The sequence below is a fragment of the Hyla sarda genome, chromosome 4 (genome assembly GCF_029499605.1).
Source record: "Hyla sarda isolate aHylSar1 chromosome 4, aHylSar1.hap1, whole genome shotgun sequence".
NCBI lineage: Eukaryota > Metazoa > Chordata > Amphibia > Anura > Hylidae > Hyla > Hyla sarda.
The window spans coordinates 286,211,244-286,239,094 of record NC_079192.1 but is presented as its reverse complement, the minus strand read 5'-3'; the positions used below and the strand labels follow the sequence as shown (position 1 = coordinate 286,239,094).

The following is a 27,851-nucleotide window of genomic DNA, read 5'->3' as shown; positions in this document are numbered from 1 at the left end:
TTGTGGAATTCTGCATACGGAATTCCGCCTCAAATCAAAGCCCATAGACTTTTATGAGATTCCGCACTCCCATTCACTCTTCTGAATTTCAAAAATGTGAATGGGAATGTGGAATCCCATAGAAGTCTATGGGCTTTGATTTGAGGCAGAATTCTGCAAGCGGAAATTCTTCTGTGTTAATAGACCATTAGGCTGGGTTCACACTGTGGAATCTCCGGGCAGAATTTCTGCCGGAGATCGAGCTGGCGGCACTAGGACCATGAGGACTGAATTGCTGTCCCTATAGATCGCAATGCATTTCTGAGTAGATCTCCTAAAAGATCCACCGAAAAATGCATTGCCGGCTATGGGGGCAGCAATGCAGTCCGCTCGGTCTTAACGCCGCCCGCGGGATCTCTTGCAGAAATTCTGCAGTGTGAACCTGGCCTTACAGTGGAGAATACTGCTGCCCAATTCAAAGTCTGTGGGAGAGACTGAGGCAGCTCAATAAGCTCATATGTGTATGTGATACATGTCCTTTGTGGGAACCCCTATAAAGCATAGTTTAGAAGAAAAGTGTAGTGAAAAGTGCCAAACAATCTGTGTATTACAATGTTGCTCTATCCACTTTAAAGAAACTGAGCTGCAATACCACACACAAACTGAGGACAAGGGTGATGCTGTTTCTAAAAGAAAGCAGCTATACTTTTCTAATCCTCTAAATGCAAAACAAGTAAACCTTTGTTTACTATAATGTGTTTATGGGGTTTTAGCCATGCTGAAATATGTGTGCTGACTGGATGTTTATAACATGTGTGATTTTCATTATTTTGCTTGATTTCTAATAATTGATGACTTCCTGTAAACATGATAATCCATGTAATGCACTTCTACACAATAGTGTGTGGTACTGCTGCGAGCGCAGCTAAAAATAAAGTGGTACCATCTGTTGTCATTTTCCGTGAGTGCCCGGATGTTGTTGTTAATCTAAATCCTGCTGGCAGTGTTTCTGAAGAACCTGGCATCATGCTGATTCCATGGACCTCTCGTGGTGGAAACTGCCTCCTCCAGGAGGGCCCACGTCTGAAGTTTTTGTCATCGCTCTGGGAATACAAAGCACACCAAATTACAATAGAGTAGTATTCATGTAAAAATGATTACTTCTACATGGTGGGCTTCATTTTATTTCCCATTTCTAACATGCAATTTCTTTCTCAGGCTAATACACAAGCCTCACATCAAGCAGCCTATTCTTTGGAGCATTTTGTAACCATAAAATGAATGAATGAAAGGCCTCGTTCACTGTACTATAAGCTGTAACATGCCAACTGTTTAGTGGTTTCTTGTAAGCTCTTTATTTATCACACAGGCAACATCAAAATCACACAAAGTGTGTTCAACAAAGGCTGTGGATAGAGATGTAGGTTTTAACTCTTTAAACTCTATATATAGGGCCCAATATAGTGTAGAAGGGCTTTGTCCTGTCACACATTATAATACAGTTGTGTCTCTGAGCAGACATTCCCCTGACACCGATGCTATGAATGCTCAGAAATGCGCTGTCTCATAGACGGCAATACATTTCCATGCGGAGTCCGCAGAAGGAATAGACATGTCTATTCTTTCTGCAGATATCGAAATTTGAAATTCTGCGGCAGAAAGATCTGCTATGGGTACTGCGTAGCAGAATTCCATTAAAACGAATGGGACTCTGGAATTATGCGCAGAGATTAAGCAGCAATGTGGAATTCCACACGGAAATTCCATTCTGTGAACATAACCTAAGTGGGAAATGTTAGATTTCTGAAAAAACAATGTAAACATACAGTGACCAGATCTGCCTGAAACCAAATCTGTCTGGTTTTGCCCATAACAACCAATCACAGCTCAGCTTTCATTTTACCAGAGCTGCTTGAGATATAGAAGCAGACATTTTGCATGCTGCAGCTTTGAGTTTTTTCCTCTCTTCCCCACTTAAAGTGTAGCTCCCACCAAGTAATATATAATCTAATATGTCCCTACCTATAAGTAATCTAGCCCTATCCCCCTACCTGGCTTTAAAAAACTTTTAAATTGCTTTAATAGAGCAGATTTAGTGCTTCTAAATCTGCTCTATAAAGCAGGGCAGGAAGCAGCGCTTCCCAGAAGGCACGACGTCAACTCATTGCCAGGCTGAAAGGAGTCGAAATTCAGTGGTGACGTCACTGCTGAATGCATTCGGCCACTAGGAGGGCGACCCCTAGTGGCCGAATTTAAAAGTGATTTTAAACTTGTTTAAAATCACTTTTTTTTATTAAAGTATATTAGAGATATGTTGTAGTACTTAAGTACTACAACATATCAATTTTTTTTACTTCATGACAGTTCCCATTTAAAATAAAAATGTGTAACAACATGCATGTGTATATTATGTGCCTGTGTTTTTTTGTGAATTTTTTTTTTCAAATGTTTCAGTAGAAATCCTCAAACATGATCAAAGAATCACATGTCTTTTAATGAGAAAAAGGCTACTGAGAAGAAGAATGTCGGGGCAAGCCGTTTATAACTGCGTTGCCCCCTGACTGTAGAGCTTTGGGAGGTATAGGTGCCCTTAGTGAGCTAGGTTTTTCCTTTCCCTCCCCCTCCCTTTCTCGTCCCTCTTTCCCAATCTGCCTAGTTATTGTGGCAGGCATGGTGAACTTGTAGTTCGCCCTATCAGAAAAGGTATTTCCCGAGCTTTGTTTCCCCCTCCCACCAGGTTATAAGTCAGGGTAACCCCCCTCCCCCCCCCCCTCTTCACTCTGCTCCCCGTTACCCGGAGTTTCTTTGTCCCACCCTCCCTCCCTTTGTTTATTTGTTTGTGCGTTTTGTCAAGTAACAGCTGGCGGTAAAAGAGAGAAGTTTCATCCTGGGGTAGACCTGTACACCGGAGGGTGTGGCAGCACCTCTCAGTTTGAACGGAAGAAAATAGTGCCTTGTTTTTTAAGGTTATTTAAAGTTATTAAAATATTTATAATAAAGCTGTGGCCTACCCTCACCCACATATGAAAGTTAATTGGCGTTTTTGTCTTTATTTCATTATTTAATGTGGGAAAGGAGATCAAGGGTGGGTAAGGTACAAGCTATTGGGGTCTCTGCAGTCCTTAAAAAAATGTGTACTAATACACCCTTTTTTAAAAAATACCACAAAAACTGCATAATAGAAGGCAACATTTTTTTGTCCCATTGTTTTTCAATGCAAGCATTGTGTGTGGAGGAAGCCTTGGATCACTTATATCAGACCATCAAGGGAAATATTAAAGTAGTGTTCTAAAGTGATTGACTTTTAATCAAAGTTTATTTTTTACGAATGTTAGGTGATGTTCAAATAGTGGAATTTCTGCTATTCTTCTCAAATTCCGCACAGAAAAGCAGACTGTGAATTTTTAGCAGTTTCACTGAATTTGGACAGAAATATGTCAGAATTTCTGTATGATCAAAACACAGAATTCCACTGAAATTCAAAGCCCCAGTGACTGAAATTGGATTCCAAAGCAGAATTATGCAAAATTAATGAAAGGTATTTTGGCGGAATGCTAAATTTCTGCGGTGAAATTCTGCTGTGTGAATAGGAGAGCGGAATCCCATTGAAGAAATTTATCAAAACCTCTGCAAAGGAAAACTTGCCCAGTTGCCCATAGTAACCAATCAGATTGTTTCTTTCATTTTTAGGAAGGCCTGTAAAAAAAATTAAAGAAGCTGATTGGTTGCTGTGGGCAACTGGACAACTTTTCCTCTGCACAGGTTTTGATAAATCTCCCCCAATGTGCAGTAAATTTCTGAGGAATTTCCGTCATGTGAACATAGCCTTAAAAGTAGTTGTGTCACCATGAACACTTAAATTACAACCTATAGGTCACCATTAGGCAACCCCCCCAAAAAACTAAATTTCCCATCTACCAAAACTAAATATATATATATATATATATATATATATATATATATATATATATATATTATTTTTATTTTTTTTTCCCTTTATTTAAAGTGCACAAAATATAAAATGAATGTGCTAACTCCTTTGGTTAATCCTACATAGTAAATATTGTGCACATTGTGTCTGCCCATGCAGTTACACAGGCACACTAAATAGGAGTAAGAACACATGTATTAAAAACACTATCACTGTGCAATATAGTTACTACCAATGTGCAATATAGATACTACAGTATGTAGGATTAACCAAAGGAGTTAGCACATGAATTTAATGTTGTGTGTACTTTAAATAAAGAATATATGAATATATATATATATATATATATATATATATATATATATATATATAGTATTTCGTTTTGGGATTTGGGAAATGTTTTTTTTTTTTTTTTTGGGGGGGGGGGGGGGGTTGCATAATGGTGACCTATAGGATATTATTTAACAATTACCCTCCATATACTGGTCTTCTTTTTTTGTGACCATTAAAGGAAAATTGTCAGCCAGTTCACCCACACTAAACCCAATAGACTGGGTGATAATGTGGGTGAACTGGAGTCTAACAAGGGGTCACTTACTTTAATGTGTGCCCTGGCCGCTGAGTTCTCCCCCTGATAATGTTGTTTGTCCTCTCTGTAGTAGCGCTTTGAAGGCGGTCTCCCAGCGTCCATATTTCCCCTCATGGCTTGGTTTTTGCTCTGATATGCATTGTCAGCTGTGAGACCTTATAAATACAGGGCTGTGTCTTTTCAAATAAACTGAATTTGCCACAGGTCACTCCAGTAAAGGTGTAGAAAGATCTTAGAGATGACCAAGAGAAATAGGGGGACCCCAGAGCTAAATCTCAAGTGTCACATCGAAGGGGCTGATTACTTTTGTCCATTTGAAATTTGTAAGATCTTTCACATTATCATTATGTGGTATTGAGTGTAAGACAAATGTCCTTTGTTTTTTTTTTTATTATGGCACAAGGCCTCAACATAACAAAATGTGAAAAGAGCGAAAGGGTCTGAAGACTTTCCTAGTTGTACCCTTTAGATGCCTAGACACTTAGGATATATTCAGTAGGTGGAATGTCCGCGCGGAAAATTTCTGTGAGGACATTCCACCAACAGTGGAGTGGGGGCAGAACATGCCGGCACTAGGACCACTCAGAAATGCAGCATCTCATAGACGGCAATGCATTTCCGTGCGGACTCCCCAGAAAGAACAGAACATCTCTATTCTTTCTTCGTACTCCGGGATTGGGATTACCGATGTTTCTGCTGTGGAAATTCCGCCGTGTGCCCAGTATAGCAGAATCCCATTGAAATCTGCTGCAGCGGCATTCTTCTGCAGAAGTTCCATTGTGTGAACATAGCCTTTCACATTCCAGTCAACAGTCTGAGTGTTTTCACCCTTATCAGTCTAAAATGACACACCAGTAAGTCTATTCATTGTTTTATCTCTATTTTTTTTATTTTTAGGATAAGCATCTTATTTCCTTGCATGTTAGCATAACTTCCAAATTAGCACGCCGTATGACTTAACCTCAACTCTCCAAACCTCAGCAGGTAGCCAGTCACACATTTAATTATGAGGTTCTCTAAGATGGGTGGGACATACGAAGGAAAGCAGTATTACCTCATCAAGTCTTCTTTCAGTTCCAAGTGCCAATAAATTATTATATTCTCTTTCCAAAATTTGTCTTGCCTAAAATAAAGAGTAGAATAGATTGTTTGTTGATGAACATATATTCCAGCACTTTTTAGCAATTACATCTCTGAAGTTTTCTTATTTTATAAACTTCTCCAACCTATATTTAGGTTTCCTCTTTGTATTGTTTCAGTGTAAACAGTGAGTTAAAACTACAGGATTACTGATAAATCCATAATGTTGGGAAATGTTTAGGGCACAACAGAATTACTGAACTACAACAACGGAACAGATCAACAGTGATGGAGGTTCAGGGCTCAAGTCCTGCAGGAACGTATGGGAACAGAGTTTCTGCACTTTTTTTACACAGCAGGAATACTGTTCCCATTAGCAGGAGCCCTGCAGGACCAGCTCTTGAGTGGAAATCTTGGGTGATTTCCAATACTTTTTTCCCAGTACTTGACCCCTGTGGAAGTTGAAATTGTAAAAAGATTTTAGGCTACTGACAATAAGGAACTGGATTAAGACCTCATTGGGTTATCAAAAGAAGAACCCATTTCTAGGTTTGTGGTTCAGTTTGGGTCTTTAGCATGCTACTCCAAGGAAAGATCCCGAGAGGTCTTCTAGGCTGCAGTAGTGTCCTAAATGGCAAACATTCATGGATTGTGTATAAGACTCCTCACTATCTCCAGATATTACATTTCCTTAAGAAAGGTTTAAAGAAGATTTTAAAGGCAGCTACCTTTAAAAAGTGCAAATTTCAGCTGTTACCCCTATTTTGAGCAAAAATGTGCTATTCATCCCTGGAGATCTAAATATTAAGTTAGCGGGTAGATAAGTTCCAATAAAAGCATCAAAAGCTTCTCCTAAAGACCTTTGCTTAAGTAGCTTTCTAAAGCCAGAGAACCAGTATCTATTAGGATTCTAAACCTTAAAGGGGTACTCCGCCCCTAGACATCTTATCCCCTATCCAAAGGATAGGGGATAAGATGTTAGATCGCCGCGGTCCCGCTGCTGGGGACCCCGGGGATCGCCGCTGCGGCACCCCGCTATCATTACTGCGCAGAGTGAGTTCGCTCTGCACGTAATGACGGACAATACAGGGGCCGGACCATCGTTACATCACAGCTCCGCCCCTCGTGGTGTCACGGCCCACCCCCGTCAATAGAAGTCTATGGGAGGGGGCGTGGCGGTCCTCACGCCCCCTGCCATAGACTTGCATTAAGGGGACGGGCCGTGATGTCATGAGAGGCAGAGCCATGACGTCACGCTGCTCCGGCCCCTGTATCGCCCGTCATTACGCAGCGGCGATCCCCGGGGTCCCCAGCAGCGAGACCGCGGCGATCTAACATCTTATCCCCTATCCTTTGGATAGAGGATAAGATGCCAGGGGTGGAGTACCCCTTTTTTTTTTTTTTTTTTTTTTTTATTGAATAGTTTTTATTAAGTTTCAAGTTTTACAAAGTTAGCCAGGCGTACCCAGCGTAAGTCGCAAAGTTTACATAACCAATCAAAACAAGGAAAAAAACTCGGTGTACATACAAGTTGGCAATACATAGAAGAAGCATATTTGACTATGACAGTATGGCAATCTTAGATTTTAACATTGCATTGCTGTTTTATAATGGGACGATAACTATGGTATTGCCATGGCAGTTCAATGGCATGATTAAAACTTCCGTGAGTGTGTGGGGGAGGGGGGGGGGTGCAGGAGTATTGTATAGAGCAAAAGGGTTAAACACCCACATAGTGTGTAGAGCGGAGCCAGCAGCTCCACCTAGATAGGAAAGCTTGGTGAGTGTCGTTACCTAATGATAGCGTTTTCTCGTAGGCACAGGTAAGGTTAATTGCTGCTGGCAATTCGTCAGGGGCGGGTATTTCCACAGATTTCCATTTCCGGAGTAACACCGTTTTGGCAATGACACATATCATGCAGATCAGTGCTCTAAATTTTGTTGGTAAATCATTAACTCCTATCAGAAGAAGTACTAGTTGTGGTGACCATGGAACCGGGTAAGAGAGGGTCTCCGTCAGTAAGGACCTACAAGTTGTCCAATACGTTTGAATCATAGGACAGGACCATAAGGTATGGAGTAGTGTGCCTTTACAGTCGCAGCCCCTCCAGCATTTATGTGAGACAGAAGGATACATAAGTGCCAGCTTGTCCGGCGTATAATACCACCGCAATATGGTTTTTATAACTGATTCTATATGAGATGAGCATTTTAGGTGTATTCTTATCATTTTGAAAGAACCTCGCCAGTCCTCCGGCATAAAGATTCTGTTTAGGTCCCGTTCCCAACTTCTAAGGAGATGAGATTTGGTGAATTGTACAGAATGTGTTAATTGATTATAAAATATTTTCAAGCCTTTTTGGGAGCCCGAGATCTGTAGAAGGGCTAACTTATTTTGGTGAGATCCCGATGGCACAAGCCCCTGTAATAAGTGGCGTATCTGCAGGTATTTATAGAATTCGGTTGAGAGTAGCGAGTATTGATTACTGATATCTTGAAAGGGTAATAGGACCCCCTGTGGCATAATATCTTTCACAAAGCCCACCCCTTTCGCAGTCCAGCCACTCAGGTTAGTGTGGGGAAGTAATGTCTGTACCAACGTAAATGGTAGTTGGGAAGTGTGGGGTGTAGATTCCGAGCCAGTGATTTTATGAAAAGTTGACCAGGCTGTAAGAGAGGCCAGAACTACTGGGCCCAGCCCATCCGGTGTGGGGATAGTCCAAAAGGGGATGAGTAATAAGTCTCGTGGGGAAAAGGGGGCAGCTAACGTTTGTTCCAAGTTGATCCATGGAATGTTACTGTCCGTATTCCACCAATTATAGAGCATGGAAACTAAAGTGGCTAAATAATACAATTTCAAGTCTGGGAGAGCCTAACCTCCTGAGTCTCTGTCCATGGTCAATATGTGGCGGGCTATCCTAGGTTTCCTATAACCCCAAAGAAATTTTGTAAGGATTGAGTTAGCTTTGACAAAGAAGATGTCCGGGACCGGGATAGGCAAGGTGCAATATATATATAAAAATTTGGGAAGAAGAAACATCTTAAAAGTCGCTATTCTACCAATCCACGATATTTCGTGCTTGGAAAAAGTCTGTAGGGACTCCTGCACATCCGACAGAAGGGACTCATAATTCAATTTGTACATTAAGGATTGGGAGTTAGCTAATTTGGTGCCGAGATATTGGATATCTTTTTCACGCCAGTCAAAGTTATAGAGTGTTTTTAATGCATTGACCACTGGCAATGGCATATTCACCGGCAAGGCCTGAGTTTTTGAGGCATTTAAATGGTAGTATGATAGTGCACCATAGGAGGAAATTAGCTCCATCACTGCTGCTAGAGATATCTCAGGGTTGGTTAGGGAAAGGAAAACGTCGTCCGTGTATAATGAGATGGTGTGAGTGGTGTTACCTATTTTAACTCCAGAAATGCGTGGATCTTCTCTTATGGCTTGTGCCAGTGGCTCCATAGCAAGCACAAATATTAAGGGAGACAGGGGGCATCCCTGTCTAGTTCCGTTTGTGAGAACAAATTCATCCGATAGAGCTCCATTTACAAATGTCCTGGCAGTAGGGTTATGGTAGAGAGCCTTAATGGCCGTAATAATGGGACCCTCAAATGCCATGCGGTGGAGTACGGAGAAGGCAAACGACCACCTAAGGCGGTCGAACGCCTTCTCCGCATCAAGTGCCAGTGCCAGCATGGTAAGTTTGTGTGTCGTTACATGGTGGAAAACTCCCAACATCCTTCTTGTATTGAAGTACGTCTGTCTGTGGGGAACAAAACCGGCCTGATCTATGTGTATAAGAAGGGGCAAGAGTTTAGCAATTCGAGTGGCTAGGATTTTAGCAAAAAATTTTATGTCCTGGTTTAGTAAGGATATAGGCCTGAAGTTTTGGGGAACATCGGGTGATTTACCGGGTTTGGGAAGGGTTATTATAAGGGCTTGAGAATTTTCTTTGGGGAAATATCCCCTGGTCATAGCTGATTGGAAGAAATTTCTAAGATGGGGGGTCAATATTTTTCTGAAGTGTTTATAGTAGTGGTTGGCAAAGCCATCAGGGCCCGGGGCCTTATCTCGGGGCAGCGTTTTAATTGTGGTGTCCACCTCTTCCAAGGTGATAGGTGCATTCAGTGCTTGTAAATGGGAGGGCGTTAGGGTAGGTAATTTTAAAGAGGACAGGAATGAGGTGATGTCAGTCGCTAAGGACGGGGAGGTAGGGATAGAGTCATTCAAATTGTATAAATGGGAATAATATGAACTGAAGCCGTTTGCGATGTCCGTCGGAGTGTAAAGTTTTTGTTTCGTAAAGGGGTGGAAGAGATATGGGATTCTGCTTTTTACATGTTGGGACTTAAGACGGGCCGCCAATAGCTTACCCGCTTTATTATTATGCGAATAGTAAAGAGCCCTAGTTTTCCTGTAAGCTTTTTCATATGAGGACAGCATCAGTCCTCGAAGCTCTAACCTCAAATCTCTGATATTAGTAGCCAGTGACGAAGAGGGATGGTCCTTATTCTGGGCCTCCAACTGTCGGATGTTGTGCAGGAGCTCTGAAAGCCGTTTGTCTTTATTTTTCTTTGCAATCGCACCTTGCTTAATAAATGAACCCTGTATGCATGCCTTATGGGCATTCCAGAGAGTCCCCGGGTCTGGGGTAGATGGTGTGTTAAACCCAAAAAACTCAAGAAGGTCTGTCTCAATAAAGCTACTATGGGTAGGGTGGGATAGCAAAAAAGGATTACTCCTCCAAAGATATGTAGGGGCTGTGGTCATGCATTCCGTTAGGGACAGGGTAATAGCAGCGTGGTCCGACCATTTGATAACGTCAATGGTCGTGCTCTGTATCTGGGGTAGTAAATTGCTGTCCACCAAGAAGAAGTCTAATCGTGAGTATACGTTGTGCACCCCTGAGTGAAAAGTGTAATCACGTTCATCCCCGTGTTGTATCCGCCATACATCATATAGCTCTTCCTTCCACAGGGTATCTGCCAATGCAATGGGGTGTCTCGTAGTGGGAGAGGTCGTGTCTATTGCCGGGTCTACTGTTAAGTTATAGTCTCCACACATCACCAAGCGTCCCTGACGTACCGATTGGATTTTCTTTAACAACCTTCTAAGAAAGGGTAATTGCGCAGAGTTAGGGGCATATAGGGAAACTACGGTGTAGGTAACATTATTAAATGAACCAATCAATATACAGTAACGGCCCAAGGGGTCTGGGTGGGTACTAATTAAGGAGAAAGCCACTGTATTTTTAATGGCTATAGCTACACCTCGGGTCTTGGTGACGTGATGAGCCTGGTATATATGTGGAAATGTCCTGCAGGATAATCTAAATGCATCTTGACATAGCAAGTGAGTCTCTTGGAGACAGAGAACATCGCACTTCAATGTTTTAGCTTCCCTCCAGAGGTGGGAATGCCTCATAGGACTATTAAGGCCATTGACATTCAAGCTGGCAAATAGCAGCACCATGGTACAATAACAGAAATAGCATTATCAATTTCACGTAGGCAAAATCAGCGTAACGGAACAGAGCGCCTCCCAGCGAGGGCGTCCGTTTCTTTAGTGGAACAGCAATGAGTGATAAGGAACAGTCAGGACATACACCGACAAACAAACAAGAAAACAAACAAACAGAACATAAACAAATAATGCACAACCGATGCATTAAAGGATACTTGAGCAAAGAACTATAGACCAAAGTCTATCAGCAACCGGGGGGTAACTGTCCGTATTGCAGCCTAGGTCTTCCTGCAGGCGGAGATAGCCGAGTCTCCTCCAAGCACCACGCTGTGTGAAGACGTTCTATAGAGTAGTCCAGCACTCATCGGGCAACAGCCCATTCATCTTGCAGCTTGGGTCGCTGTTTAGTGGGCTGGGAATGAATAGGTACCTTCCATAGTTGGAGAACACGCTGCCCCTCTTCTATGGAGCGTAAAATATGGAGTTCATTGTTGTAGTGTACCATAAGGCGCACTGGGAAACCCCATTTGTAGGGGATCTTTGCTTGCCTCAGAGCAGAAGTAATAGGAGCAAGATCTCTACGCAGCTGCAAAGTGACAGCCGAGAGGTCAGCGTACAGTTGAATCCCATGATAGGGAGCTGGTAATCCCCCATTTTTTCTTGAGAAGGACATCAGTGCTTCCTTAATCCTAAAGAAATGTATTCTGGCCAGTATATCTCGCGGTACTGAGTCAGACAGATGTTTAGGGCGGGGGACTCTGTGAGCCCGGTCCACTTCCAGGTCGCCCACGGAGCAGTCCGGCAAAGTGGTTTTAATTAAAGATTGAACATAGGCAGGTGTTACGCCGAGCGCCCCGGGTCCCCGCTCCTCCCCGGAGCGCTCGCTTCTCTCTCGCTACCGCAGCGCTCCGGGCAGCTCCACTGACCCGGTGCGCTGCGATACCGTCTCCAGCCGGGATGCGATTCGCGATGCGGGTAGCGCCCGCTCGCGATGCGCACCCCGGCTCCCGTACCTGACTCGCTCTCCGTCTGTCCTGTCCCGGCGCGCGCGGCCCCGCTCCCTAGGGCGCGCGCGCGCCGGGTCTCTGCGATTTAAAGGGCCACTGCGCCGCTGATTGGCGCAGTGGTTCCAATTAGTGTGTTCACCTGTGCACTCCCTATTTATACTTCACTTCCCCTTCACTCCCTCGCCGGATCTTGTTGCCATTGTGCCAGTGAAAGCGTTTCCTTGTGTGTTCCTAGCCTGTGTTCCAGACCTCCTGCCGTTGCCCCCGACTACGATCCTTGCTGCCTGCCCCGACCTTCTGCTACGTCCGACCTTGCTTCTGTCTACTCCCTTGTACCGCGCCTATCTTCAGCAGTCAGAGAGGTTGAGCCGTTGCTAGTGGATACGACCTGGTCACTACCGCCGCAGCAAGACCATCCCGCTTTGCGGCGGGCTCTGGTGAAAACCAGTAGTGACTTAGAACCGATCCACTAGCACGGTCCACGCCAATCCCTCTCTGGCACAGAGGATCCACTACCTGCCAGCCGGCATCGTGACAGTAGATCCGGCCATGGATCCCGCTGAAGTTCCTCTGCCAGTTGTCGCCGACCTCACCACGGTGGTCGCCCAGCAGTCACAACAGATAGCGCAACAAGGCCAACAGCTGTCTCAACTGACCGTGATGCTACAGCAGCTACTACCACAGCTTCAGCAATCATCTCCTCCGCCAGCTCCTGCACCTCCTCCGCAGCGAGCGGCCGCTTCTGGCCTACGACTATCCTTGCCGGATAAATTTGATGGGGACTCTAAATTCTGCCGTGGCTTTCTTTCCCAATGTTCCCTGCACTTGGAGATGATGTCGGACCAGTTTCCTACTGAAAGGTCTAAGGTGGCTTTCGTAGTCAGCCTTCTGTCTGGAAAAGCTCTGTCATGGGCCACACCGCTCTGGGACCGCAATGACCCCGTCACTGCCTCTATACACTCCTTCTTCTCGGAAATTCGAAGTGTCTTTGAGGAACCTGCCCGAGCCTCTTCTGCTGAGACTGCTCTGTTGAACCTGGTCCAGGGTAATTCTTCCGTTGGCGAGTACGCCGTACAATTCCGTACTCTTGCTTCAGAATTATCCTGGAATAATGAGGCCCTCTGCGCGACCTTTAAAAAAGGCCTATCCAGCAACATTAAAGATGTTCTGGCCGCACGAGAAATCCCTGCTAACCTACATGAACTCATCCATCTTGCCACTCGCATTGACATGCGTTTTTCCGAAAGGCGTCAGGAGCTCCGCCAGGATATGGACTTTGTTCGCACAAGGCGTTTTTTCTCCCCGGCTCCTCTCTCCTCTGGTCCCCTGCAATCCGTTCCTGTGCCTCCCGCCGTGGAGGCTATGCAGGTCGACCGGTCTCGCCTGACACCTCAAGAGAGGACACGACGCCGCATGGAGAATCTCTGCCTGTACTGTGCCAGTACCGAACACTTCCTGAAGGATTGTCCTATCCGTCCTCCCCGCCTGGAAAGACGTACGCTGACTCCGCACAAAGGTGAGACAGTCCTTGATGTCTACTCTGCTTCTCCACGTCTTACTGTGCCTGTGCGGATATCTGCCTTTGCCTTATCCTTCTCTACTATGGCCTTCTTGGATTCCGGATCTGCAGGAAATTTTATTTTGGCCTCTCTCGTCAACAGGTTCAACATCCCAGTGACCAGTCTCGCCAGACCCCTCTACATCAATTGTGTAAACAATGAAAGATTGGACTGTACCATACGTTTCCGCACGGAGCCCCTTCTAATGTGCATCGGACCTCATCACGAGAAGATTGAATTTTTGGTCCTCCCCAATTGCACTTCCGAAATCCTCCTTGGACTACCCTGGCTTCAACTCCATTCCCCAACCCTGGATTGGTCCACTGGGGAGATCAAGAGTTGGGGGCCCTCTTGTTTCAAGGACTGCCTAAAGCCGGTTCCCAGTACCCCTTGCCGTGACTCTGTGGTTCCCCCTGTAACCGGTCTCCCTAAGGCCTATATGGACTTTGCGGATGTTTTTTGCAAAAAACAAGCTGAGACTCTACCTCCTCACAGGCCTTATGATTGTCCTATTGACCTCCTCCCGGGCACTACTCCACCCCGGGGCAGAATCTATCCTTTGTCCGCCCCAGAGACTCTTGCTATGTCGGAGTACATCCAGGAAAATTTAAAAAAAGGCTTTATCCGTAAATCCTCCTCTCCTGCCGGAGCCGGATTTTTCTTTGTGTCCAAAAAAGATGGCTCTCTACGTCCTTGCATTGACTACCGCGGTCTTAATAAAATCACGGTAAAGAACCGCTACCCCCTACCCCTCATCTCTGAACTCTTTGATCGCCTCCAAGGTGCCCACATCTTTACTAAACTGGACTTAAGAGGTGCTTATAATCTCATCCGCATCAGAGAGGGGGATGAATGGAAAACGGCATTTAACACTAGAGATGGACACTTTGAGTATCTGGTCATGCCCTTTGGCCTGTGCAACGCCCCTGCCGTCTTCCAAGACTTTGTTAATGAAATTTTTCGTGATCTCTTATACTCCTGTGTTGTTGTATATCTGGACGATATCCTGATTTTTTCTGCCAATCTAGAAGAACACCGCCAGCATGTCCGTATGGTTCTTCAGAGACTTCGTGACAATCAACTTTATGCCAAGATAGAGAAATGTCTGTTTGAATGCCAATCTCTTCCTTTCCTAGGATACTTGGTCTCTGGCCAGGGACTACAAATGGATCCAGACAAACTCTCTGCCGTCTTAGATTGGCCACGCCCCTCCGGACTCCGTGCTATCCAACGTTTTTTGGGGTTCGCCAATTATTACAGGCAATTTATTCCACATTTTTCTACCGTTGTGGCCCCTATCGTGGCTTTAACCAAAAAGAATGCCAATCCCAAGTCTTGGCCTCCTCAAGCGGAAGACGCCTTTAAACGGCTCAAGTCTGCCTTTTCTTCGGCTCCCGTGCTCTCCAGACCTGACCCTTCTAAACCCTTCCTATTGGAGGTTGATGCCTCCTCTGTAGGAGCTGGAGCGGTCCTTCTACAAAAAAATTCTTCCGGGCATGCTGTTACTTGTGGTTTTTTTTCTAGGACCTTCTCTCCGGCGGAGAGAAACTACTCCATCGGGGATCGAGAGCTTCTAGCCATTAAATTAGCACTTGAGGAATGGAGGCATCTGCTGGAGGGATCAAGATTTCCAGTTATTATTTACACCGATCACAAGAACCTCTCCTATCTCCAGTCTGCCCAACGGCTGAATCCTCGCCAGGCCAGGTGGTCTCTGTTCTTTGCCCGATTTAATTTTGAAATTCACTTTCGGCCTGCCGATAAGAACATTAGGGCCGATGCTCTCTCTCGTTCCTCGGATGCCTCGGAAGTTGAACTCTCTCCGCAACACATCATTCCTCCTGACTGCCTGATTTCCACTTCTCCAGCCTCCATCAGGCAAACTCCTCCAGGAAAGACCTTCGTCTCTCCACGCCAACGCCTCGGAATCCTCAAATGGGGTCACTCCTCCCATCTCGCAGGTCATGTAGGCATCAAGAAATCTGTGCAACTCATCTCTCGCTTCTATTGGTGGCCGACTCTGGAGACGGATGTCGTGGACTTTGTGCGAGCCTGCACTGTCTGTGCCCGGGATAAGACTCCTCGCCAGAAGCCCGCTGGTTTTCTTCATCCTCTGCCTGTCCCCGAACAGCCTTGGTCTCTGATTGGTATGGATTTTATTACAGACCTACCCCCATCCCGTGGCAACACTGTTGTTTGGGTGGTCGTTGATCGATTCTCCAAGATGGCACATTTCATCCCTCTTCCTGGTCTTCCTTCAGCGCCTCAGTTGGCTAAACAATTTTTTGTACACATTTTTCGTCTTCACGGGTTGCCCACACAGATAGTCTCGGATAGAGGCGTCCAATTTGTGTCAAAATTCTGGAGGGCTCTCTGTAAACAACTCAAGATTAAATTAAACTTTTCTTCTGCATATCATCCTCAATCCAATGGACAAGTGGAAAGAATTAACCAGGTCTTGGGTGATTATTTACGACATTTTGTTTCCTCCCGCCAGGATGATTGGGCAGATCTTCTACCATGGGCCGAATTCTCGTATAATTTTAGAGTCTCTGAATCTTCCTCCAAATCCCCATTTTTCGTGGTGTACGGCCGTCACCCACTTCCCCCCCTTCCTACTCCCTTGCCCTCTGGTTTGCCCGCTGTAGATGAAGTGACTCGTGATCTTTCCATCATATGGAAAGAGACCCAAGATTCTCTTTTACAGGCTTCATCTCGCATGAAAAAGTTTGCCGATAAGAAAAGAAGAGCTCCCCCCATTTTTGCTCCCGGAGACAAGGTATGGCTCTCCGCTAAATATGTCCGCTTTCGTGTCCCCAGTTACAAACTGGGTCCACGCTATCTTGGTCCTTTCAAAGTCTTGTGCCAAATTAATCCTGTCTCTTACAAACTTCTTCTTCCTCCTTCTCTCCGTATTCCTAATGCCTTTCATGTCTCTCTTCTTAAACCACTCATCATCAACCGTTTCTCTCCCAAGTTAGTTTCTCCCACTCCTGTCTCCGGTTCTTCTGACGTCTTCTCGGTGAAAGAGATACTGGCCTCATAGACGATCAGAGGAAAAAAGTTCTTTTTGGTGGATTGGGAGGGCTGTGGACCTGAAGAGAGATCCTGGGAACCTGAGGACAACATCCTAGACAAAAGTCTGCTCCTCAGGTTCTCAGGCTCTAAGAAGAGGGGGAGACCCAAGGGGGGGGGGTACTGTTACGCCGAGCGCCCCGGGTCCCCGCTCCTCCCCGGAGCGCTCGCTTCTCTCTCGCTACCGCAGCGCTCCGGGCAGCTCCACTGACCCGGTGCGCTGCGATACCGTCTCCAGCCGGGATGCGATTCGCGATGCGGGTAGCGCCCGCTCGCGATGCGCACCCCGGCTCCCGTACCTGACTCGCTCTCCGTCTGTCCTGTCCCGGCGCGCGCGGCCCCGCTCCCTAGGGCGCGCGCGCGCCCCCGCTCCCTAGGGCGCGCGCGCGCCGGGTCTCTGCGTTTTAAAGGGCCACTGCGCCGCTGATTGGCGCAGTGGTTCCAATTAGTGTGTTCACCTGTGCACTCCCTATTTATACTTCACTTCCCCTTCACTCCCTCGCCGGATCTTGTTGCCATTGTGCCAGTGAAAGCGTTTCCTTGTGTGTTCCTAGCCTGTGTTCCAGACCTCCTGCCGTTGCCCCCGACTACGATCCTTGCTGCCTGCCCCGACCTTCTGCTACGTCCGACCTTGCTTCTGTCTACTCCCTTGTACCGCGCCTATCTTCAGCAGTCAGAGAGGTTGAGCCGTTGCTAGTGGATACGACCTGGTCACTACCGCCGCAGCAAGACCATCCCGCTTTGCGGCGGGCTCTGGTGAAAACCAGTAGTGACTTAGAACCGATCCACTAGCACGGTCCACGCCAATCCCTCTCTGGCACAGAGGATCCACTACCTGCCAGCCGGCATCGTGACAGCAGGGATATCTCTTGGCAAAACAGTCTCAGGCACCCCTCTCAGCTTGATGTTATTTCTTCTTCCTCTATCTTCGAGGTCCGCCATTTTTGCCTTTAGAAAGGTGACCTCATCCTCCAATAAGTTTTGAGCATCAATCAGAGAGTTATGAGAGTCAGCAAAGTCACTAAATTTCCCCTCTAAGTGGTCAACCCTACCTCCAAGTCCTGCGATTTCTGAGCGGAGAGGGTTAATTAACTCCTGCATGGCTGTGAGCATGGAGTGATTTTGGAGTAGAAGCATGTCTTTCATGGCCGTATCAGTCAGGGGGATATCTGAGACCGGCAGTGTCATTAAAGTCGGCCTGTCTGGGTCGTCTGTGGTCTCAGAGCGAGAGGAGCTGTGCTTGCTCTCCAGGCACTGTCCCTGCTTAAGCGGGCTATGGGAGAAGGGAGCTGTGGAGGGGCGCTGCGGGGGAGCGAGAGAGGGCCTGTCTCCACTTACTACTAGGTCTGCTACGATGGGCGATGCAGGCGGGCACTGTTGTTCATTGCGGCCGGGGGAGCGAGAATCTACAGTGATGTCCTCCGGGAAGGATGGAACTGAGGTGGATCTGCGGAGAGTCTGAGTCTCGGAGTGGCGCGGCGATCCGGGGGATGATGAACAATCAGGAGACGCGCCGCGGCCCCTGCGGCGGCCATCTTGGGAAGTCTCCACACGTTTAGTAAAATAGAATTTTGACAGCTTAGCATGCTGTGCGGACTTCGTTCTTGTGGTAGGCATATTGAGGGAGTGTTCCGACACCCAAGAGTGGTAAATTCAGCTGGCTGGACGCAGTAAAAGTCGCTTTAGACAGCGTAGAAGCAGGAGCTCAGCACTCACGCATGCATTCAGCTAAGCAGCCAGACCACGCCCCCGGAGTACCCCTTTAAAGGGGTTATCCAGGAAAAAACTTTTTTTTATATATCAACTGGCTCCAGAAAGGTAAACAGATTTGTACTTCTATTATAAAATCTTAATCCTTTCAGTACTTATGAGCTTCTGAAGTTAACCTATTAAGGACCACGGGTTTTTCCGTTTTTGCACTTTCGTTTTTTCCTCCTCACCTTTTAAAAATCGTAACCCTTTCAAATTTGCACCTAAAAATCCATATGATGGCTTATTTTTTGCGCCACCAATTCTACTTTGCAGTGACATCAGTCATTTTACCCAAAAATCTACGGCGCAAACGGAAAAAAAAATCATTGTGCGACGAAATTGAAGATAAAATGCCATTTTGTAAATTTTGGGGGCTTCCGTTTCTACGCAGTACATTTTTCGGTAAAAATTACACCTTATCTTTATTCTGTAGGTCTATACGATTAAAATGATACCCTACTTATATAGGTTTGATTTTGTCGTACTTCTGTAAAAAATCATAACTACATGCAGGAAAATTTATAGTTTAAAATAGTCATCTTCTGACCCCAATAGCTTTTTTATTTTTCCGCATATGGGGCGGTACGAAGGCTAATTTTTTGCGCCGTGATCTGAAGTTTTTAGAGGTACTATTTTTGAATTGATCTGACTTTTTGATCGCTTTTTATTCATTTTTTGATGATATAAAAAGCGACCAAAAATACGTTATTTCGGAATTTGGAATTTTTTTTGCGCGTACGCCATTGACCGTGTGGTTTAATTAATGATATATTTTTATAGTCCGGCGATACCACATATGTTTATATTTATTTTTATTTACATGGTGTGTTTTTTTTATGGGAAAAGGCGGGTAATTTGAACTTTTATTAAGGAAAGGGTTAAATCACATTTATTAACTTTTTTTTACACTTTTTTCTTGCAGTGTTATAGCTCCTATAGGGACCTATAACACTGCACACACTGATTGCCAGCACTGTACACTGCAAAGCCATAGCTTTGCAATGATCAGCGTTATCGGCGGTCGATTGCTCAAGCCTGGATCTCAGGCTTGGAGCAATTAATCGCCGAGGGGACACGCCGGAGGCAGGTAAGAGGACCTCCGCTCGTGTCCCAGCTGATCGGGATACCGCATTTTCACTGCGGTAGTCCCGATCAGCCCCGCTGAGCAGCCAAGCATCTTTCACTTTCGTTTTAGACGCGGCGTTCAACTTTGAACGCAGTGTCTAAAGGGTTAAAAGCGTGCGGTACTGCGATCGCTGCCGCGCGCTATTAGCCCCGGGTCCCGGCATCAGATACATGCCGGGACCGACCCGATATGACGCGGAGTCACCACGTGACCCCACGTTATATCGCTGGAGCCGGCCAAGGACGTAAATATACGTCCTTTGTCGTTAAGGGGTTAAGCTGGTTATTTTCTGTCTAAGTGCTCTCTGATGACATGTGTCTCAGGAACCGCCCAGTTAAAAAGCAAATCCCCATAGCAAATCTCTTCTAAACTGGGCGGTTCACGAGACACGTGTCATCAAAGAGCACTTAGACAGAAAAGAACAACCTTAATTCAGAAGCTCATAAGTACTGAAAGGATGAAGATTTTTTTATAGAAGTAATTTACAAATCTGTTTAACTTTCTGGAGCCAGTTGATATATAAAAAAAAAAGTTGTTCACACATTTCAGCAAATTCGCAGTACCCCAACAAATTACCGCATGCGTTTTTGCCACAAATGATTGAAATCACAGTAGAAATGTACCATGATTTACCATAATTTACATAATAGCAGTCAAACTTCCCATTTTTACAGCAAATGTGTCATTCATGGCAAAACCACATGCAGTTATTAGCTAATTAGCTGCAACATGTGAACACAGCTTTAAACTATTCCTCTTGTAGCCATCAAGGTTGGGAAATAACATGCAAGTTTTGGAGCAATTGTGCTCAAAATTGACCTGGCTTTTTGCCTGTAGATCACCCTTCCCTCCTTTCATATTATTCATTCTTTATAAAAACAGAAGGCACGTCACAATCTAGATTTTTGTAGGTGTATTTTCAATATTTAGAATATTGGGCCCGATAAACACACTAAAGCTAGGAGAGATTTCACCTCCAGGTGGATTAGGGAAGCAATCCAGCTAGCCTTGACTTGTGTTTACACCTTCAAGTTCTTCATTGTAATTACTGAATACAAAGATGAAATACAAAAGAAGCAAAAGGTGCCTCCTGTGTGAATCCCTCCAGCGAAGAGAGCAATGGACAGGTGAGCCAAGTACCGACTCACAAAGGCAAACAAGGGCTGTAGCTACTTCCTCCAGCATGCTCCAGGCATGATACAAAGACTTCCAACTCCACCCAACAAGGAGAATCCAATGTGTGCTGCCCACCATAAAAGTAGATTATACACTACTATGCCAGTAGGATTTATTACCATAAAAACTGGTTAAAATGTACAACGCATTTTGAAGCCGGACCGGCTTCTTTTTCAAGTACCTGAAAAAGAAGCCGGTCCGGCTTCAAAGCGCGTTGTACATTTTAACCACTTTTTATGGTAATAAAACCTACTGGCATAGTAGTGTATAATCTACTTTTATGGTGGGCAGCACACATTGGATCCTCCTCGTTGGTGGAGTGTGGAGTCTGAAGTCTGAGTACAAAGATGGGAACAGATAAATAGAGGATAACTATAAAGAAAAGACTGAAGTGTCTATGCTTTTTAAACCCATTACTGGTATTGTATTCAATAATTGTAATTAAAACATGAGCATGTAAACCTACTTAACGTCCTCTGAACTTCCAGCTTAATGGGTTTTAGGGTTCATTAAGTTATTAACTTAAATGTTTGGATGTCAGCATACCAGATCCTTTATTCCCTAGGAGAATTGGTGCTGCATTGGTGACTGATGGCAACTTAATTTTCTTTCCATATAAAATAACCCTGTATGCTTGATCAATGCATGTAGGTCGGAGTCCGGGAAGAAACACAAGCCCTGTTCTGTAGATTATTAGGGTTCAGACCCCCACAATAAGACACTTATCCCCTGTTCTGTGCATAGGGGATCATTTATTAATTGCTGGAAAATTTGTTTAGGGTAACAATATTATTATTGTCAGTCAGTAGGGATGGGTAGCCTGCCCTAAGTACTTGCATGAGGCAACTTACCTGAGTATTTTGGTTTGGAATTTGTAGTAATAGTGCTAAACTTGTGTAATCAAAGTTCTCATCCAAAGCAATAAGAGAACCGTGGACTCCACTTTCTAATATATTGTTTGCATAATCTCGAAGACCTATTGTTTGGATCCAGCGGATCACACGATCATTGCTCCACACCAACACATCTGTTACCACAGAAAAAAGGTAAAAAACATTAACTTCTTTCAGGTAAAATCACACATTTACAGGTAAAATCATTTTGTACTTCCGTAAAATACTCATATTATTCATTTACTTTAATTTTCACAACAGTTGCGAACATTAAAGGGGGAGGAATTTTTAAGACCAGTATCTCACAATCCGGTCTATGTAGTAGTGCATGCTTCTACATAAATCCAAACACATCTGAGGGTGCCTGTACACCTTTTCTGACATCTTCACCAGCTCTGAGCTGGCAGAGATTTTAAAGGGGTACTCCACCCCTAGACATCTTATCCCCTATACAAATGCTGGGTGCCGCATGGAGATCGCGGTGGTCTCCAGTGGCGGAATCCCTGCGATCTCTATGCTGCACCCAGCGTTTATATAGAGCGTCTGAAGCAGCGCCAGAGGCTTGTGATGTCACGGTCACACCCGCTTGTGACAACAAGGCCATGCCCCCTCAATGCAAGTCTATGGGAGGGTGCGTGATGGCTGTCACACCCCCTCCAATAGACTTGCATTGAGGGGGGCATTGCAGTAACGTCATGAGCGGGTGTGACTGTGACGTCACGAGCCTCCGCATCGCCAGTCATCTGACATGGAAGTTCGCTCCGTGCACTGGATTGTCTGGGGTGCCACAGCTGAGGCTCCCACGATCAGACATCATATCTCCTATCCAAAGGATAGGAGATAAGATGTCTAGGGGTGGAGTACCTGTTTTACTACAGTTTATGCATTCTAGTATAAACCATAGTAAATTTGGCACAAGGGGGCAACCACGATTCTTCCCACAAAACCACGCGCCTTTTGCGGCAAGCCCTACCCACTCAGTGTGTGCGGTGGAAAGTGTGACAAAACAGGTGCTTTCACAAAAATTAAGTGATGCCCTGATCATAAATAAAAGGTAAGGGTAGAAACGTTTGTAGCAGTTTGCCTTTTTTTTTTCCTTTGGGGGGGGGGGGGGGGGGAGGCTTTCATTACATCACAGAGAATATTGTGAAATAGGGGCCCCTATCTCCTTTCAAATTCCTCAATTAGTGGTGATCACGGTAATGAAAGGGTACCATGGCAGAGATCAGAGATTTCACTAATCTATGCTATTTAGCAGTTCAGCATGTGTGGTGCCCGCACAATAAGCGAGAAAAATATGCTCATCATGATGGTGAAACTGCCTGTCGCTCATGATAAGAATACTAGTCTTTAGTGTTGGGGTGTGAAATTAGATGTACACAATAAAATACAGCTGAGGTAAAGAAGAACAAGGAAAAATCTAATGTGCATTTATATTGCAGTAACTCTCCTCCAGAAGAAAACTGTTTGCCATCTATTGAGGTAGTTTCCCTCGAAGAGCCTTGAACCATGACCATGGATTATAAGTACATCCCAGGTCATATTTTAAGGCTCTGTGAATGGTTGATAATAGACTTACAAGGAAACTACCTCCAATAGGTGGCACCAAAGGATAAGATAATTTCTTTTTGGAGGAGAATGGCATGACTTATACATTTCTACACAGTGGATTGGGAGTCTCCTCAGGGTGGCACACTACCCCTTTACTCCCACAAGAAACTTTATAATATATGTTATTATATAAATATGCATTTTCTTTCACATATAACTTCACCTCCCCCACCTCATTTACTCTCAGTGTTTAAATCAATCTTGAGTGACAAGATGAATTATCAGCTCACTGAGGTAAAAGCTTACATGCTGCCCAGGTGAATCTAATGAGATGGGAAGGGAAGAAGGTGGAAAAGGTGCACTAAGAGGCAGAGAGACACAGACAAAGGGACTTCAGGCTCTAGAAAAGTGTTTTATTATCTCATCTAGTGGGTTTACCCAGAAACAGCATTTAGGACCTTACACAGCAAAACAGGAATAAATAAAATAACCAGCGCTCAGGAGGACATCGATATTAATAAGAAATGGGTGCAAATATTAGTTTTTATAACTTACTCCACGTTGGGGGGATGCAAATTAATTCACAGACCCCCCTCCAGGATGGCATATATTATGGATGGGATTCCTCAATCCGTCATGTGAATAGAGGGATGCGGCTGGTTTTAATATATCTAATTTAATGGTGACACATTTCTGAGGTTTCAAAGGCTTTAGCCACCTCCTTCAAAGGTGTGCCTGATGAACGAGGTGGGGAAAGCCTTTGTAACCTCAGAAACGGGTCGCCATTAAACTAGATGTATTAAAACCAGGTGCATCCCTCTGTTCACATGACTGATTGTGGAATCATAGCCATAATATACTCCATCCTGGAGGGGGGTTTGTGAATTAATTTGCATCCCCCCAACGTGGAGTAAGTTATAAAAATTAATATTTTCACCCATTTCTTATTAAAGGGGTATTCCAGGAATCTTTTTCATTGACTATGCTACAGGGGCTGTAAAATTGGTGTAGTTCATAATATAGTGTCTGTACCTGTGTGTGACAGTTTTCTCACAATTCTTCTGTGATTTTCACCCCACTATTTATTTTTACCAGCATACAAAATGACTGTTGTCTCGGATTTTTCCCAGCTTGCAATGTGGCCGAGACCTGACTCACTAGTCAGCTGATGACAGGGAGCCTGTCTGCTTCAATGGGTGGAGGGATCAATCTGCAACTAATGCAACAGCTGTAGGTACCCTGATTGAAAACCACAGGTCTTTTGTTTCAATGGGTGGGGTGGCTGATGTGTGGGAGGGAGGAAAATGGAATTGTGGGATTTGTAGTAAAAAAAAAAAGAAAAGTCAAACAGGAAATACAAGTTCACAAAAAGCTAGCCACAGTATTATGGTAATCTCACAACACGGACATTTAGCCCCAAGACAAGCGCAGATCCTTCCTAAGCATATCCATTACTGTCTGCCAGGTACATACTAAAATCACCTTATGGTGGAGAACCCCTTTAATATCGATGTCCTCCTGAGTGCTGGTTATTTTATTTCTTCCTATATTGTCCAGACGGCTGTACCTGGAGTCCATCCGGACCTATACCCTGACGCTCTCCAGCTTTGATTGGATACCTACCCTGGTGGAGGAACATCTTACAACAAATATATATATATATATATATATATATATATATATATATATATATATACCAACGTGGCCCTGAGGGTGTTTGCTGTAGATCCTATAATTTATGGGATTCACTGCTCACACCGGGTCAGTGCTCTCTATATTGTTTTTGTCGTTTTAGATTGCAGCACTCCCTTTTAGTAATTTTTTATTTATTAATTTTATACAGCAAAACAGTATTCAGTGCTTAGGAGCAAATGTGTGTAAATTGAATAAAATGTAATGCCCTATTTATCATAAAAATATAAATAGCACATTGGCATACATTGGGAAATTCTATCCCTTCTCCCTTCTCATTAATTCCCTTCTCATAGCTATTCAACACAATATCACAACATCAGAACACTAAACAGGAATATGGAGAAAAGTAGGTGGTTCAACCAAACAAATACAAATAGGGGTAGCACCAGACAAGTACTGGTGTCAATGAGGTTGTGTATCCTTTAATAGGATAAAAAAGAAGATGGGTACAATGTGTTAAATGATGTATTTTATAATGCCTCAGTCAGATAAAACACATTTATTTAAACAAATATAACACATACATGTACAGTAGGCACTCTCTGGAGGGCCCTTGCATATATGCTTAGATGGTAATAGTACTGATAACCTCAATGGTTATTAATACGTACACAGTAGTGTTGTTACAAGAAAAAGAAAAACTACGGTATCATAGTTTTTATTTTTCTTGTAACAGATTTTTCAGAAATTTTTCTATATTTTCTATTGACATATAAACATTTTAACTATTACATCTATTACTATTACATCTATTATACTGTAGTTTTTATTTTTCTTGTAACAACACCACAGTGTACACATTAATAACCATTGGGGTTAACTGTACTATTACCATCTAAGGGCATCTGCAGATAGTGCCTACTGTACATGTATTTATTATATTTGTTTAAATAAATGTGTTTTATCTGACTGAGGCATTATAAAATACATAATTTAACACAATTTTACATAATTAGAAGACCAGATTTAAAGACAGTTGTCACGATTCGGCAGGCTGGAGGTGGATCCTCTGTGTCAGAGAGGGATTGGCGTGGACCGTGTCGGTGGACCGGTTCTAAGTTGCTACTGGTTTTCACCAGAGCCCGCCGCAAAGCGGGATGGTCTTGCAGCGGCGGTAGCAACCAGGTCGTATCCACCGGCAATGGCTCAAGCTCTCTGACTGCTGAGATAGGCATGGTACAAGGGATAAGGCAAGAGCAAGGTCGGACGTAGCAGAAGGTCAGGGCAGGCAGCAAGGATCGTAGTCAGGGGCAACGGCAGGAGGTCTGGAACACATGCTAGGAACACTCAAGGAAAGGCTTTCTCTGGCACAAGGGCAACAAGATCCGGCAAGGGAGTGCAGGGGAAGTGAGGTATAAGTAGGGAGTGCACAGGTGATGACACTGATTAGGCCTGCTGCGCCAATCAGTGGCGCAGTGGCCCTTTAAATTGCAGAGACCCGGCGCGCGCGCGCCCTAAGGAGCGGGGCCGCGCGCACAGGGACAACACAGACGGGGAACGGGACTGGTGAGAGACTTGGGATGCGATTCGCGAGCGGGCGCGTCACGCTATGCGAATCGCATCCCCGCCGGCAATGACAGTGCAGCGCTCCCGGTCAGCGGGTCTGACCGGGGCGCTGCAGAGAGAGGGACGCCGCGAGCGCTCTGGGGAGGAGCAGGGACCCGGAGCGCTCGGCGTAACAACAGTGTACACCCCTTCTTTTTTATCCTGTAAACACTAAACAAGGCTTCATTGACATAACAATTACAGGGTATAAGAACATAGACAAACACAATTATCAAAACTTGTGCACAGGAACACTGGGGCAGTTGCCCATAGCAACCAAATCAACACGTTTGAAAAATGAATTCTGGAATTATTGGTTGCCATAGGCGACTGCACCAATATTCCTCTGCACAAGTTTTAATAAATCTTCCCCAGTATATACACTTTGTGGCAGAGTGTCCCTAAATCATATTGTTGTGAAAAGCTGTAAATCTCTCTACATACATCTCAGTATGTTAAAAAGAAAATGAAACTAATCTATTACACATAAGTAAAAAAAAAATCCTACAAGGACAGTTATGTTACCTTTTATCTCATGCTGGCTTACTTCTCTTCTTCGTTCCAGTTCTTTTCTGTCATAATTTAACTTCTTTAAGCACATAATTCCATACTGCAAACTTGTTCTGTTAATAGCAAAATAGATAAATAAAACAAGTTGTACAACTACGGTATATGTTTCTAAAGCAATCTGTAAAATGGACAATTGTTACATAACAATTGCTACATAATTTTCAGGTTTTTTTTTATATTGTATATATAGTATTTTATATGTCATAAAGACAACAACGTTTACCCCTAAATGCCTCAAATCTGTCTATATCTTAGCTTAAAAAATATGGCATCATGCAGATTCAAAGTAAAATTAAAATACTTATCTGACATTTAGCGTATGGCATGAGAATTATTTTTGTGCAATACACAGTGGTATATGACATCCCTGATACATAAAACTCTTATCAAAGAATAAAACTAATGTGGGTCATATTGGTACTAGTGTCCCAAACAAAGAAAGTGGCTGAGCTGGAAAAAACCTCAGTGTTATCTGTAGGCCATAACTAGTCATTTAAACTACAGTTTTGATCTTTGACTGGGGTTAGTTAAGGTCCCCTCGGTACAACTGCTCCTAGCTATAAAATCATTCAGCTATAGCTACAACTAGTTCTATATAAAAATATTTGGTATAATAACCCTTACTGCTACTGCCTCCACTTGGCTCTGATGTTAGCTCTGCCTTCAGGGGCAGAGCTAAAATCTATGTGGAATTCAGCCAGGCCATGGGAAGGATGCCTGTCCCACCCCTTTGATGACATCACATTCACAGGAAGGAACAGGAAGTTAGAGTGAACATGATTTCACAGGAAATAAATACATCACAGATGTCATGTGCCCCAGAATTGGACCACAAGAAGTGCTGGAAATAAAA

The 27,851-nt window shown here is 44.3% G+C and overlaps 1 protein-coding gene across 6 annotated transcripts in view; it reads right to left on the bottom strand.

Annotated features, from left to right (window-relative positions):
* Positions 1-27,851, bottom strand: part of PPFIA2 (PTPRF interacting protein alpha 2) — a 398,714-nt gene that overhangs the window by 12,370 nt on the left and 358,493 nt on the right. For all 6 annotated transcript variants that reach the window (XM_056574435.1, XM_056574436.1, XM_056574437.1 and 3 more), the window contains 4 exons: positions 26,954-27,051; positions 21,596-21,771; positions 5,554-5,622; positions 923-1,082 (listed from right to left, as the gene is read on the bottom strand). In XM_056574435.1, the coding sequence (XP_056430410.1) occupies positions 923-1,082; positions 5,554-5,622; positions 21,596-21,771; positions 26,954-27,051 (503 nt within the window). The remainder of the gene's footprint in view (positions 1-922; positions 1,083-5,553; positions 5,623-21,595; positions 21,772-26,953; positions 27,052-27,851) is intronic.